At 49.2% G+C, this 15744-nt stretch overlaps 1 protein-coding gene and 1 long non-coding RNA gene across 2 annotated transcripts; one reads left to right on the top strand and one right to left on the bottom strand.

Annotated features, from left to right (window-relative positions):
• Nucleotides 1-988: 988 nt before the first annotated feature.
• RASL11B (RAS like family 11 member B) lies at nucleotides 989-5271 on the bottom strand. The gene is made up of 4 exons (XM_081086893.1): nucleotides 4960-5271; nucleotides 4355-4411; nucleotides 3149-3225; nucleotides 989-2398 (listed from the first exon to the last, which is right to left on the bottom strand). Exons 1-4 carry the CDS (start codon nucleotides 5099-5101, stop codon nucleotides 1928-1930), a joined length of 747 nt encoding a protein of 248 aa, XP_080943019.1. The 5' UTR covers nucleotides 5102-5271; the 3' UTR covers nucleotides 989-1927.
• A 105-nt stretch (nucleotides 5272-5376) lies between these two features.
• LOC308517213 lies at nucleotides 5377-7401 on the top strand. The gene is made up of 3 exons (XR_013995818.1): nucleotides 5377-5442; nucleotides 5985-6225; nucleotides 7198-7401. It is a non-coding gene; the product is annotated as an uncharacterized lncRNA (long non-coding RNA).
• Nucleotides 7402-15744: the final 8343 nt, after the last annotated feature.

Here is a 15744-nt window from a genome sequence, read left to right on the forward strand (position 1 = left end):
ATCTGGAAGATAGTATTTCCTCCTGCACCCTCCTCACAGGGTTCCCTGGAGAAATGAATGAGATCAGGATGTGAAAGCACTACCCAAATATAAGGTGTGATCATTTGCCCATAAAGATGGGGCCTCACTTAGCTTGCACGAGCAGTCTCTCTGGCCCATATGGACACAGATGAGTGGCCTGGCAGTTTTAGCACAGACCCTTGTGATAGGAGCTATGAGGGGCTCCTGAACGGCCCAGGTCAATGGCTCCAAGCTTCTACAATGAGAACAAATTGCACTTTTTGAAAGCAGCATACTCAAAAAAGAGGTTTGCCAAATGGAGCATGTATGGCAAAGCAGTAATCTTGGGTAGAAGCATCAGTATCTTCAAGGCTCGGCTAAGATGTCTTCCCAGAATAAAACATACAGCCAGACATGTCTGGTTTACCTGGAAGATCATGATGGAAATGGATAGGAGATATGCTATTCTTAACTATAAAATGGCAAATTACAGCTTACAGCACTCATAGGTTGTGGCCTTTGACAAGATATGCATCTTGTTTGTAAGCCTGTTTCCTCATCTGTGAAGTGGGAATAACAGTTGAATGCATGTCTTTGGTTGGGACATTTAAGACATAACCATTGACCCAGCTGGTGTGGCTCAGTGGTTGAGTGTCAACTTATGAACCAGGAGGTTACGGTTCAATTCCACGTCAGGGCACATGCCTGGGTTGCAGGCTCCATCCCCAGTGGGGGGCATTCAGGAGGCCCTCATAGCTCCTGATTAATGGCTCTCTCTCAACATTGATGTCCTCTCTCTCTCCCCCTTCCTCTCTGAAATCAATATATATATATATATATATATATATATATATATATATATATATTAAAAAGACATAACCTTTGGAAGGCACAATGCCTAACTCAACATATCCAAGAGGCTAAGTAATTCTTGGAAGGACAAAAGGTGAGTGTTTCAATAAAGACCAACTCAGACGTCTGTTCTTTTAAAATGAAATTTATTGTACATAAAATAAATTAATTACAATTTAAGCCAAAGCTTGGGTGGCTTTAAAGTGCATCTGTTCACTCACTGTAAGATAGTGTTTTGGTATTTAAGCCATGACTCAACCAGGCCTGGGAAGCCGCCCAACATCATTGCCATGAGCCATTTACACAAATCACACCAAATTCAATGGACACATTTTCTTTCTGTACCTGATGCAACAGTTTCTTGTTGTTGTTGTGTTTAATTATAGTCTCACACCACTCAAAGTTTGGGGCTGAAGAGTTTGTTCTCCACCCACCGATCACAGGCTCAACTAAGCAGCCTCCCGTGTCAGGACATATACGCTTAGAGATGTCTGGGTACACATTTTGGCCCATAAACTCCACCCTTTTGGGGGGGGATGGGGAATATTTTCCTCTTTGTCCTAAGAAACTGGGTACCCTTCCAGTTAGAAAGGCATTCTATAGGGAATAGGGTTCCAGAGATGCAAATCCTCCTTGTCAGAGAAAAGCAGTTCTTCCTTGGGGGATCCGGGTGGAGGAAAAGAGAAAGAAGAAGTAAAAAAGGAAAGCCCGTGAGAGCTGAATCTATTTCATCCCCACTGTAAATCACACCGATATATCTGGTGAAACTACCACTGAGCATCATTTACAAGGCATTAAGGACAAAATCCAAAGCAATTATGCCCCCTTGCCCTCCACAGGACAAGACAGGGAGTCCATTTCACATATTCAGAGAGCGGCCTGGTGGGCATCAAGCCTCACCTCTGTCCCCCGCTCTGAACAATGCTTCCTTTTCCGCACCAGTTCCGCAGGCCCTCAGGGCCTCCCTGCTCCGGCCCTTTCTGGAACCGCGAATTACTCCCAGCATTCAACGTTCCTGCACCTGAAGAGCCTCAGACTCTCTTCCTGGGAAGACCACACCCCGCGTGCCTCTGCTTCAGACGGAGGTGACAGTCCTCACTTTGGCAGAAAGGGCTTGCTTGAACCTCCTCTTCAAGTCCTGCATGTTGGGCGACTTGGGCCTGGGGATGAGGGAGGTTCTTCGCTTCTCGGGCGTGCTGCTCGGTGGCTGCTTGTGACTCACTTCTTTGCACAGGACGTGGAAAGCGTTGTAGACGTCGTTGTAGTTTTCACTGACGGACACTTCGTAGAAGGAGCAGCCCAGCATGCCGGCCAGCTGCAGTCCAAGCTGAGGGTCCACCTGCTTGACGTGGAGCAGGTCAGCTTTGTTGGCCACGACCACCACGGGCAGCCGGGTGCCCAGGTGGAGCTGCTGGACCTGCTGGTGGAGCTGGCCAATGAGTTCATAGCTCTTGTAGTCGGTGATGGAGAAAACGATGACCACAGCGTCGGCCCAGCGAATGCACCTACTCAGCTGTTCGTTGCCGCTCAAGCTGTTCTCGTGGACCTGAGAGAGGAGGAACGGCAAGGTGAATGAAGAGAGCCCTGGCTGGGCTGGATAGAGAATTCAAAGAGCCCTTGACAGCAATGCCAGGTCGCAGGCCATAAACAAGTTATATCCCCACACACTTCAGCTTTCTTGACAATATGTTGATCCAGCTGCACGGAGCTGGAATAAATAACAGTGCAGCTCACCACACTCAAGTGGAAAATTGACCTGCAGAGAACTCCATGCAGAGAGACTTTGTAGTTGCATAAAATGGGAAATTAACTGGCTAGACAGTAAGTCTGGAGAAGTAAAGATAGGAGCTGGAAGCATTTAAACCTGGATAACTGCCCAGCTCAAGAGGGAAACACACACACACACACTAGCATGGCTCTTTTGTCTATAGAGGAACTTTCCACAATAAAAAGTGATTCCGAGTATTTGGAGACTATACCTAGATTCTGATTTTGAATGGCAAGGCACAAATGTAAAAAGTGACCTTTTTAACCACAGTCGGAAACCGCCTGTTCCCAGTGTGCTTGGTTTGGTCTTTCCTGCTGGGTAGACTCCTGCGATTTCTGCCCCTCAGCCACGTCTCCCAAATCAAGCCAGGCTAGGACTGACCAACAGCCAGAGAGCACCGAAGTGTCACACATGTAAAAGCCTCGACGTGGCTCCCCAAATTCCTCGCCTTCGTACTTGGAGAACCGAACAGTTCGACAGTCAAGCCACCTCCCCATCGACCTAGTCACGCATCTCAGAGCTTCTCACCTGAATACCTGGAGTGTCTTGAACCTGAATAGCCAGGGTTTCGCCTTCTATTTGGACTTGTCTGGTGTACAGATTACCTATCAGGCAAAAGAAAAGAAAATTATGTCCATCCTTCTTGTGCAACTTTGAAAACATTATGGGATTTTTTTTTAACTTAGAAAATATAACCTGAACCACTGGACAAAAATAAGCTATAGTTTATCCTAGTAATAGGCTTAATTTAGATTTTTTTTTTTGAAACAACTGTAATTTTAACTCCCATATTAGTTGATTTATTAAAACCAGGGCAAAGTTTGCACATTTTTGGAAACTGATTTGGGTTGTTTTAAACAGAGTTTTCATATTTAGAGTATCTCCTTGCTCTGCATGTGTGGGGTCTCTATTTTATTTTAGTACTTTATCACTCAGACATATATTTATACTCTAGCTATCAGATACAGTGGCTCGGTAGGCAAACATTGTTAGCAAACGCAGAGCCAACATTACCAACTGAAATAAAAATGTGACATAACCACAGCCACCTCTACATCAAAGCAGAAGGCCGCCATGCCTTATCTTTCCATGGTTTATAGAGCGCATTTCAAATAATCCCCTGTAGGTACTTCAGATGGTCCAAGGAATGAAACAATTTGTTAACAGAACATAGGCTGAAAGCCCTTAAGCCTCCCCAGTGGCCAGTCTTAATCGCAGGGATTGAAACAGTGTCCTCGCGTTTATCCAGGAACTCTCCTAAAATTCTGGCGCGCTGTCCTTTCTCTTTGTTAAGAAAAGAGAACGTTAGTTTACAGCGGCTCTCCCTGGCCTCTGCTTTAAAAGGTCACCTCTGAAAGGCAGCCCGCAGAGAGGGACGGGAGGGGGAGGAGCTGGCCAGCATTTTTTTTTTTTTTATGACTTTGGCAGGAGTGTTTTGAAGGGAGAGGCTCTTCAGAACAAAGGGTGCTTCCAACTGGGGTCCCCATGGTGGACACATACCAAGGGGCATACTTTCAGGCCCTCGATAAAGTGATGAATGGGCCTGGAGTGGACCGAGGCCAGATGGCAGTTGGGGGGGGGGGGCGCACAGGGAGGGGAGCAGGGGGCAGAGTTGGATGTGGCAACCCTGGAGCTGACTGTCACCCCGAGGGACCGCCTGGGCGGCGCTGAAAGGGAGAGCAACGGCAGCCCCGGTGCAAGCGGAGGGCGTCTCTTTCCAAGGCGCTGGCTCACCTGCGTTCCTCTCGTAGTCGCCGATGAAGCGCTTGGTGAGGAACCGGACCACCAGGGCTGCGGGTCAGACAGGAAAGGAGAGGCTTAGCCCTGGCGCTGCAGTGACATTCACCTTCTGCACTCCACCGGCCTGGAAATGAGCGCTCCCAGAGGGAGCCAGCCGCCCCACGGAAATTCCCACCCCGCAGCCCCTGCGCGCTCCTTCCAGACACCGCACGGCACCAGAAGGCTCGGCGAGCTGCCGCTCCGTCCCGCGGGGAGGGCCCGGCCACACACCCCCCGCCCCCCGCTCCTCTGCGCCGGCCCCGCCGCACTCAGCCCCCAGCCGACACCCCTTCCTAACCTGGAGCCCCGAGGCGCGGCCGCGCCCCCTCAGTACCCCTTGGGCCAGCACCACCGAAGGCTCAAGAACCCCAAGGCTCTGCTCTCGGCTGCGTCGGCGGTGCCGGGACGGTCGCCCGGCCACTCGGGGCCCCCAGTTCCCTCATGGGCAGAAGGGGCAGTGGGTGCTTGGGAGACGGCGGGCGGGCGGGCAGCCGCCGCTCCCCCTCGCCCTGCCCCGCCAGCCCCGGGGACCAGCGGGTCTCGCCCGAGCGCGGACTCACCGGTCTTGCCCACGCCGCTGGCCCCCACCACGGCGATCTTGACCAGCCGGCGGCCCGCCGCCCTCGGGCAGTAGTCGGCGGCCGCGGCGCTGCCCGGGGCGGGGTACTCGGCGATGGTGCACATGTTCTGAATGAGGCGCATCGCCGCTGCGCCGGGCTGCTCCGCGGGACGGGAGCTGCGGGCGGCGGGAGGAGCTCGCGCTGCACGGGAGCGGACCGGGCTCGGCCGCGGGCTCCCCGGGAGGAGCTGAAACCTCGGAAAGCGAGCGCGGAGCGGACGGCGCGCGGCTCCCAAAGCCTCAGACTCCGGCGGGGACTGCTCCCGGGCTGCGCGCGCGCTGTTTTCTCCGCGGTCGGCCCCGCCCCCCGCCCCCCGCGGCCAATCCCCGGGCGCCCTGCGCGAGGCCCCGCCCCCGGCGCCGAGCTGCGGGCGCCGCGCCCCTGGGGGCGCCGGGAGCCGGAGCGGGGCCCCGTGAGCAGCGGGTAAAATGGGGCGGCGGGCCCGAGGGGGCCACCTGTGCGTGTGGGGCCACGTGTGCGCTGGAGCCGAGGGCTCAGCCGATGGCGGGCTCCGGGGAGGGCAGGCCGGGCGCCGGCCGGGCTCCCGCTGCGCCCGCACGGGGCAGGTGCTGTGCCTGAGGGCTTGGGGGCGCCTCGGGTGCCAGGAAGCGGGCTCAGCCCTGGGCGCCGGTCCGGGTCTCCCTAGAGCGCTTCTCGGGCACCCGCCTCCGCCCCGGTGCCCGGCCCACCCACCCACCCAGCCACCCCCTCCCTGCAGCCACTGACCAGTGGGCCCAGCCCCGTGCGAACCTGCGCCCGGGAGGCGGGGGCCAGCCCTGCTGCCCGCCTCGCGCCGGTCTCATTCCTCTGGGGCGTGATTGCACTGACTTGGGTGCGCCTGGGGTGGCATCTCGGGTTATAGATTTGGCTACAATGGCAAACTGTAGTAACAAAGACCCCATGACCACTCTCCTACAATGTGATTTTTTATTTGGGGCAAAATAATGTCACCCGTTTGTCTGTAGACCCACGCTCTCCGGATCGCGCACCCTCCGACAAGCTCACAGAGGTCAGTGCGTTTGCACTCCGAGAGGCAAATCAAGAAGTAATTATAGAAGAAGCTTTCTAGCGCCTCACACCGTCACACCTCCGACAGGAGCTGTGAAACAGCAAGAAACAGTTGCCCCAGCTGTGTCTGCAAACCCACTGCACCGGAAGCAGAGACCAGAGGGCCCGCACCTGTCCCTGGACACGAGGCATGGCCAGGTTAGTAAAGTGACGATGCCCAGGCTCCAGCCCCCTGCATCCTCATCAGGGAAAGAAAGACTAGGCTCCCCATCTGAGTATCCTGTTGCCGGAACTGACTGCGAAATGTCACCAGACACTCAGGCTGACCACCTCCATCCCACCCCCTCCCCCCACCTCCACCCTCCACCCCACCCCCACCTTTCTAACCTTGTGGACCCCCAAAGGTTCCAGAAGCTTTTATCCTGGGGACACGCATGGTAACTTTGAATCTTCAGCCATATTACAGGTTGATAATATAAAAGTATAAACCAGTGCTCTTATCTACACACGTCAGACATCTAGTTTGAGTCCCTCTTCCACCCTCAAGTTGATTGACCAGGTAGTTGATGGAATTTAGGATGCTGACCCAACTCAGACTGAGGTGAACTCTCTTGCCTATCTTGGTTTGGGTGTTCTCAGGCATTCAAGGCGGAGGAAAGGTCTTCTCAAATGGCCTTGATAGCAAGTTTTCTAGGATGCACAACACGATTGGCAAGATGCGTCACCTTAGCAACCAACATAATAAAAGGTTGACTTCCGTGGAGATCACAAGAATGAAATAAACTCAGCCATTTGAGTAAGGGGGCGGGGGGGGGGGAGCATTTAAAATAGGTACCATGTCTTTCTACATGGTTTAACTCAAATTTTAATTTTGATGTGCTGTAAAATCACATGTAGCAAGACTGTAATTACAGGTAACCATGTACTTTTTAACCCCCGCCCCCCAAAAGCCATGTTTACATGATGAAATAATTATGAAGTCTGAAGTTTTTTTTGTTTAAAGCTTTTTATACACACACTCACATACAGACATGACAGAAGTTGCCAAGGAGAATTTTGCTTCGACTCTAAAATGCTTCTGGGACTTGATTTTTATTACCATGAGCCTGTACCAAGCCTATGATTTTTCTGTCTGAAACACAAAGGCTGAATTTGGTATTCTTATTTTAGGCCTAGATGATCTGTCTGTGCTTTAAAGCGCACAGAAGAAGAAACAAGAGAAAGATGGAGAGGAGAAAGGGGAGCTGTTCAAATTCCAAACATCTGGCAAAGAGCCCAGCTGCAGCTCACCCTACCTTCAGATGATGATACTGAAAGTAACCCCGTCTCGGAAGTTCATGGAATTAATAAAGAGTAAGGGGAAGGGGCAGTGACATTGATGTCTATTGAAGGCTTCATTTATTCCAGGCTGTGGGCTGGGGATCTAGCGTACCACAAACTCATTAACCTTCATGACAATCCTATCGCCATCACTTCAGCTGCATTATCTACTGCAGCTTAGTAAACCACCCTGAGCCTCAGTGGCTCCCAGTTCTGTGGGTGGACCGTGCTCAGCTGGGCAGTTCTCCCAGGGACCTCTCATGTGGTCGCTGTCAGATGGCAGCTGGGGTTGGAGTCATCCGAATGCTCACCGGGGCTGGACACCACGATGGCTGCTTCGCACACACGACTGCATTTTGGCTGGAACGCCAGGACAGCTGGGACTAGCCCGCCTCTCCCTCTCTCCCAGGGGTGGGCAAACTTTTTGACTCCAGGGCCACAATGGGCTCTTAAACTGGACCCGAGGGCCGGAACCAAAGCATGGATGGAGTGTTTGTGTGAACTAATATAAATTCAAAGTAAACATCATTACATAAAAGGGTACGGCCTTTTTTTTTTTTTTTAGTTTTATTCATTTCAAACGTCCGGCCCGCGGGCCGTAGTTTGCCCACGGCTGCTCTATCCCGTCTCTCCAGTGGCAGCTCAGGCGCCTTCATAGCATGGCGGGCGACTTCCCGTAGAGTGAGTATTCTTTTTTTTTCTTTTTCTTAAATAATTTTTATTGCTTGAAGTATTACAAAGAGTATTACATATGTCTCTTTTTTTCCCCCCTTGACATTCCCCCGGCCGCTACCCCCTAGTGCAGCCGTGGGCAAACTACGGCCCGCGGGCCGGATCCGGCCCTTTTGAAATGAATAAAACTATTGAAAAAAAAGACCGTACTGCTCCCGCTCCCGCTCCCGCTCCCGCTCCCTCTCCCTCTCCCTCTCCCTCTCCCTCTCCCTCTCCCGCTCCCGCTCCCTCTCCCTCGCTCTCCCCCCACTTTGTATCTTTTAAGCTAAAAGAAATGGTGGTGAGGGCGCTAAAATGTGAGAAACTTGGAAAGGAAAGAAACATCTTGCCAACTTCTGATTTTGCCTCAGCACCCAGAGTTTCTATCACCTCCTTTGATCTGTACAGCTGATCTTAGATCTGAGAGCTTCCAGAGATAATCCACTTTCTGAAATTCCTTAGTATACTCAAATATAAATTCAGTAACTATTTATGGGATGTCTGAGGCATGGGTGTACCAGGCAGTATGCTGGGTCCCGAGGCTATACTGGCAAACAAGACCGACGTTGCCATCACTGCAGTTAACATTTAGCGTGGGAGACAGAGAAATGAATGAGCAATTTCAATGCTCTGAGAGGAAACGCTTTGATAGGGGAAATTCAGGAGCTATAGGATTACAAGCTAGGACTAAAAGCCCGGGCTATGGGAGTCAAGGAAGAGTGTGTAGAAGTTCAAGTAGTTGAAAAGTTTGTGTTTTGTGTATTTGTGCGAGTATGAAGCAGGGGCCCTGGAGAGGGAGAGGTGGGTTGGTTTGCAGAGGATCTAGGATTTGCCAGTAGACGGTAGGTACTCAGTCAGTGTTTGTGGACTATAAATGAAAGCAAAGGCCTCACCTTGAGAGAATTCAAGGAACAGGATAGTTCCTAATGGGTGGACAGAGGGAAGAGTGCTGGTGATTGCAGGGAGGGACACCCGTGTCCACGAAATCATCCCTAGAAGTTGTGTAGCCCTCCCTTCGGAGACCATGCCCCATGGCACCAAATGAGCTTCCCCTCTGCCTGCGTCGCCAAGATTTCTCCCAGATCAGCCCCCTCTGAGCATCCAGGCCTGGGTCAACAACTAGACTTTTTGTTTTTCTTGACCTTTGTCAACCCTGCCTGTTGAGGTCTAGTAAACAGACACCCTTTCAGCTCCTTTAAACAGAAAATTACTCTAACACAGGGAATTACCTGCCCTCAGTGTTGTCAGAAGGGCTAGAGTGATGGGCTCTGGGCTGGGTCTGCAGAAACGATTCCCAGAGCCGCAGAGCTGGCCCGCCCAGGGAGCTCTCCCATTATCCAGAAGAGGGGGATCAGGAGGTCGCACTGCCGCCACTGCTGCTGTCTTTCCGGGCCCACAAAGGTAGAGGCGAACATGCAGAAGGGGCCAGTGTCTCCACAGGGAAGCCTGGCAGCAGAAAGCACCCAGCCACAGAGAGATGGCCTCCTCCCTGCTTCTGCCTGGCAACTCTTACTTGAGTACATGAGCTAATGAAGCTATTTTGTACTCATTGCCCTCGCGGCAAAGGAGTCTGGGAAATGTGTTTCGCTTTCTAGTCTCAGCCATATGTGAAGACACACTAGACATGGAAAGGAAGCAGAGCGTGAGCCCACCGTTCCCTCCGCACTTCTCTCGCGTCCCAAAGAACATAGAGTCCCAGAGAAGGAGAGAGAGCGCCCCTCAGACACTTAATTTGCAATTGTAAGAGTATAATGAAGTTCTTTTTCAATTGATTGCTTTGAGACTACCGTTCAAGACGGCGATTTCCGTTGCTTTTATGGAATACATATCAGCACCCGTCTCTGTTTTCCTATAGTCTGACACATGGAGCACCTATGGATTTCACTGGCCCAGAATCCTCTTCCATTCTTTAGGAAGAGCGCCCCAGTTTTCCTTTGGAAACCTCCCCTGCCCCATTCTCAGTTTTTCCAAGTGGAGGTGGGTGGTGGGGTGGTTTCAATTCCTAATTTCAGGGGTGGGTACCAGTCAGCCACAGGTATTCCTAATTTCAGGGCCGGCCCTGTGACATTCGACGGTCAGAGGGAAGTTTTGCTGGGAAAAGGGATGGTAACACACTGGTGTCAGTCAGCTAGTAGAAAGCGAGCCTGGGTCTCCAGGGGGCCACCTCTTGGGGAAGTCCGTCTCCTAGTGCAGCCAACCCAGAAGCAAGCAAGCCTGAGAGGCAGAGACAGCCCGGGCCTGGTGGCATCTTTTCGGGCCTTGCATTCAGCTGTGCCTGACAATCCAGACTTACTCCTTGAAATACCGGTTACAGGAGCCAGCGCAGCCACTTTTAGATGAAGCTATTGCCCTGGATCTCTGTCACTTGTACTGAACAAGCCCTTACACATCCTGTTGTGTGGAGTTGTGGTCTCTGCACAAGCCACTCTGAGACTGTCCCCTGGCATCAGCCTCCTTCCGAGCCCAGCCCCTCCTCCGTCACTGGAAATCACGGCTGTCCCTTCCTGTTTATTCCACCTTGGCCCCTATCAGTGCTTTCTAGCCATCTATAGAAACAAACACACGATTGAAAAAAATATTAGTACATCCAGGCAATGGGAAATTAATCAGCACTAAAAAGAAATGAACTGCCCTGGACAGCTTGGCTCAGTGGTTGGAGCGTCCACCCTCGGACCGAAGGATCTCGAGTTCAATTCCCAGTCAAGGGCATGTACCTGGGTTGTAGGTTCCCCAGCCCTGGTAGGGGCATGTGCATGAGGCAACCAATCGATGTGTCTCTCTCATGTCGATGTTTCTCTCTTCTCCCCCGCCCCCGCCCCGTCCTCCCTCCCTTCCAATCTCTCTGGAAATCCATGGAAAAAATATCCTGAGGTGAGGATTTAAAAAGAAAAATTAAAAGAAGTTAACTACTAGCCACAAAGAGACATGGAGCAAGCTTAAATGCACATGACTAAGTGTAAGAAGCCAATCTGAAAAGGCTGCAGACGGTATGATTCCAACTATATGACATTCTGGAAAGGGCAAAACTAAGAAGAGAGTAAGATCGGCGTTTGCCGGAGGGCTGGGGGGAGGGGGCGAACAGATGAAGCACCGAGGAATTTTAGGGTAATAACACTACTCCGTATGATACGATAATGCTGGGTACGTGTCATTATACATTTGTCCAAACCCTCAGAATCGACAACACCAAGAGTAAACCCTAATGTAAACTATGGAATCTGGGGGACAGTGAGGTGTCACGGTAGGTCCATCAGTTGAAACAAATGTACCGCTCCAGTGGGGGATGTGGATAGTGGGGGGAGCTGGGCCTGTGTGGGGCAGGGGCTGTATGAGAAATCTGTGCCTTCTGCTAAATTTCATTGTGAATCTAAAACTGCTCTAAAAAATAGTCTTTTTTTTTTTTTTTAAGTAGGGATGTCTCTGCTAAGAAATTGTCCAGCTTAGTCTAGAATCTTCCAGGAATGGGAACTCCCGCCCATCCACAGCAGCACACATGCTGAGCTGGTATCTTTTCTCCTGCAGCCTCTTTCCAGAAGGACAGACGTGGGTGTGGTCTGCAGCTTCCCAACACCTGGTCCATTGCTCCTTTCCCTTTCGTGGTAGTTTGGAGGGGACCGACGGACTGGTAAGGAAAGGGTGGCTGCCTGTGATGCGGATTGTAAAGGAGCGGAAAACAGGAAGTGTGCCTCCTTCATCTGTTTGTAATCATCTTTTTCAATTTTAAAAAATTAAAAAGAACCGTGATTTGGCCACAGCTGTTGAATTAGAGAGGGGAAAGAACTCCTTCGGCGCTGCTCCTTTCCTAAGAGATCTCTGAGCACAGGCATAGGGACAGACGTAACTGAGCATCAGAGAGGGTGCCATCCAGGGGCTCTATGCAGTGTGTGTACGCTGTCTTACAGGCTGTGCACTCCACTACGGAGAGCTGTGCCAGGTGCACAGGGTGCTCAATGATTCTTCTTTTGTCAACCTGCCTCTAAGGCAGTGGTTCTCAACCTGTGGGTCGCGACCCCTTTGGGGGTCGAACGACCCTTTCACAGGGGTCGCCTAAGACCATCGGCAAACACATATATAATTACATATTGTTTTTGTGATTAATCACTGTGCTTTAATTATGTTCAATTTGTAACGATGAAAATACATCCTGCATATCAGATAATTTACATTACGATTCATAACAGTAGCAAAATTACAGTTATGAAGTAGCAATGAAAATAATTTTATGGTTGGGGGTCACCACCACATGAGGAACTGTCTGAAAGGGTCGTGGCATAAGAAAGGTTGAGAACCACTGGGCTAAGGAAACACTGGACTGAAAGACAGAAAACCCAGGTTCACAAGGCAAAGTTGTAGGGAAGGCAGTACAGGGAAGGCCTGATTTCAGTACAAAGGACACACACACATACCTACCTACCTTCGGCCAAGAGCAAGATCCCTTACTGACTAGAGAACACTTCAACTTTGAAAAAAAGTAAGATCTTTACGTTCCTGCAATGGGCCTTCCCTCCCCCTCCCACATACCTCTGTTGGTTTCTATGGCAGCAAATGGCCCACATTTCCCCCTTCCACACTCCAGAGAAAGAAGTACTAGTGTTCTACAATTATATGGCCTTGCTGCTCTATCAGATTTTATCTCTCTTATTCTGGAAGGTTTCCTCCACCCTCTTTCTCTATTTCAATGTAATATATAAACTGAAGGTAAAAGAAAAGGTGAAAATAATTCTCTTTTTCATTCCGGGCAAATCTGAGACTTTCTTCTTCTTTCAAATGATTTGAGTCTTAATACCCCAAGTCATTTTTCTAGGAACATAGAACACCTATTTGATAAGCAATCTGATGACAATAACTCAGAATAACTTCACGTTTTAAACGTTACTTGGGCCCTGGCCAGTGTGTCTCAGTTGGTTGATTGTTGTCCCGTGCACTGTTCACCAGTTCAACTCCTGGTCAGGACACATGCCCAGGTTTCAGGTTCCATCCCAGCTGGATGGGTGTGGGAGGCAACTGATCTATGTTTCTCTCTCACATTGATGTGGTGTGTTTTTTTCTCTCTATCTCTGTCTCCCCCTCTCCCTTCCTCTCTCTCCAAAAATCAATAAAAATATATTTTATGAAAACATTACTTGGAATAACTAGTGAATTTCCACTGTGTTTTCATTGGGAGTAGGAAAACTTACAGTGCCCATTTTCCCAAAGCCTTTTAGAACATTAGGAATTAACATTACTGCGTTTCACAAAGACATTGTCAGAAGTTCCCTCAGTTCAATGAAAGGTCTAACAGTATTGCAGCGAAGCAGTACTAATGTTCTTTTAGCTCTTTTAGTTCTTTTCTTCTTTCCTCCAGTGAGAAGAATCCAGCAAGCATGTTCATCTATCTGCCCCTTCTCTCTCTAACCCGTCAGTTGTACAGAAGACAAAGGAGCAGAGAGAAATAGGTATCAGCCTCGGTCCCGCAGGAATGAGTGTTCTCGCGATACTTGACGAGCTACTGTGATCAGGAGATAAGGCCCAGGCAGAAAGGGTTCAAAAGGGTTCAGACAATTGAGTCTATTGTTTAACGGAACCCTTTGGCCTCAAACTCCTTGGAAGATTGGACACACCTACTATTTGCCCTCTAATTTCTTCTGGGGATGCCTAAAGAATCCTTAGGTGACTCTTTTTTAAAAAATATATATGTATATTTTTATTGATTTCAGAGCAGAAGGGAAAGGGAGAGAGAGATAGAGATAGAAACATCAATGATGAGAGAGACTCATTTATCGGCTGCCTCCTGCACGCCCCCTACTGGGGATGGAGCCCACAACCTGGTCCTGTGCCCTGACTGTGGGAGTTGAATCATGACCTCCTGGTTGTGGGTCTACGCTCAACCACGGAGCACGCTGGCCGGGCCTTAGGTGACTCTTTAGGCATCCATATTTGTTTTTGCACAGAAAGCAAAGCCTCTCCCCGTAGCTTCAGTTCCTTAGCATAATGTACTAAGCTTACAAGAAATAAAATCTCATCATATATAGCCACCTAGGATATGAGGAAAGAACAAGCTTCACTCCCCTCCCCCCATTCCTCAAATCACAGGGAAAGTGCTGTCAGAATTATAGTCACCATGAGATACCTTCTAAGCCCTAATTAGCACCAACTTCTCAGACCATTCAGTGTTATCTAAAAGGCCATAATGTGAATTATAGAAGTGGAGCCCCAAGTTAGCAGAGGCATATAGTTACTTGGTTGGTAAAAATGCAAATGGTGATGTGATCATTCTTTAAACAAGTGTGAAATTCAGTTACCACCAGAAAGCATTTTCATTTTAGCAGTGGTCTATGAAAGCTTAGGCATCTCACCAAGACATTTGCATTGTTAATGCATTTTTCTTCTGATTAAAAATGAAAATGGATAGCAGACGAGAAAAATTTGCTGTGACGGTTTTTAGGAAATGCACAGATGACTCATGTACTCACTTGATTTGACAAAGGTACTGGTTTCTATATAAAGAAACAATTTAGTCCCAAAATAGAAGTTGCCCAGAGCAGAATGTCGCTCATGGAGGAATCACACATTCCAAGCACGGGGAGGGGAACGCAGAGGTTGGTATGCTGGGGCATCTGCTGGGAGTGCTGGAGGAAGACCATTACTAATGCCTGTGGAATGTAAGGCTGTCCACTCCAGGACCCTACGTTTTCAAGATAGGAAGTCTCTTGTGTAATCTGAGACAATTCTTAACGGACTCTAAACACAAATAGCAATGAAAATAATTTTTTTTTTTTTTTGCGAAGAATGTGTATTCCCATGCTAACTGGAAAATATGTTTAGCTCAATGATAAGTTATAACGGATTTTGTGTCATATAATATGTTGAATATTCAATAAGATTACGAAAGTACCCTATAAATCAGTAATGGCGAACCTATGACACGTGTGTCAGAGGTGACATGCGAACTCATTTTTTTGGTTGATTTTTCTTTGTTAAATGGCATTTAAGTATATAGAATAAATATCAAAAATATAAGTCTTTGTTTTACTCTGGTTGCAAATATCAAAAAATTTCTATATGTGACACGGCACCAGAGTTAAGTTAGGGTTTTTTCAAAATGCTGACACGCCGAGCTCAAAAGGTTCGCCATCACTGCTATAAATTATAAAAGTTTAATATTTTTATATATTTATTACGAGCTCAAAAGGTTCGCCATCACTGCTATAAATTATAAAAGTTTAATATTTTTATATATTTATTATGAGAATGAGTTATTTTTCCAGCCTGGTGGTTCCTTAATCAGTTGTTGGGAAGTATTATATTTATAACTCAGTCAAATCCTCTCCCAGATTCCTCTTCACCTGGGCCTAGATGAGGAGATAGGCTCGAAGGACCACACTGAAGTCGTTACTACGTTCGTTTGCCAAAACACGCAGTCGAGCCAAGAGCTGATGCATTCCTCTACTCCCCATCCACAGGCAAGAGAGGGAATTGTTTGTCTTGGACAAGCTATTGCACTCCATTATCAACCAGACCCACTGGGGTTTTAGGGCAGAAAGGGGTAGCCTTCTTGCCGTTACAGCACACGCCAGGTCCAAGAACATGATGGGAACATTATCCAGACTATTGCACTGTGCCACATCAGAATCCAGAAGCTTCTCAACAAATCAGCAAAGCTGTAGGCCCGTAGCAGCTTCTCCTCCACCATCATACAGCAGCCTC

Source organism: Myotis nattereri (genome assembly GCF_964212035.1).
Source record: "Myotis nattereri genome assembly, chromosome: 1".
In the NCBI taxonomy this organism is placed as follows: domain Eukaryota; kingdom Metazoa; phylum Chordata; class Mammalia; order Chiroptera; family Vespertilionidae; genus Myotis; species Myotis nattereri.

Bases quoted from the DNA above. Each gene is read 5' to 3' on its own strand.
- RASL11B (XM_081086893.1), bottom strand. From the start codon at position 5,101: ATGCGCCTCATTCAGAACATGTGCACCATCGCCGAGTACCCCGCCCCG. The intron at 3,226-4,354 runs GTGAGCCAGCGC...TTTGCCTGATAG, and splicing joins CGACTACGAGAGGAACGCAG to GTAATCTGTACACCAGACAA. The intron at 2,399-3,148 runs GTGAGAAGCTCT...CTCCTCTCTCAG, and splicing joins AAGACACTCCAGGTATTCAG to GTCCACGAGAACAGCTTGAG.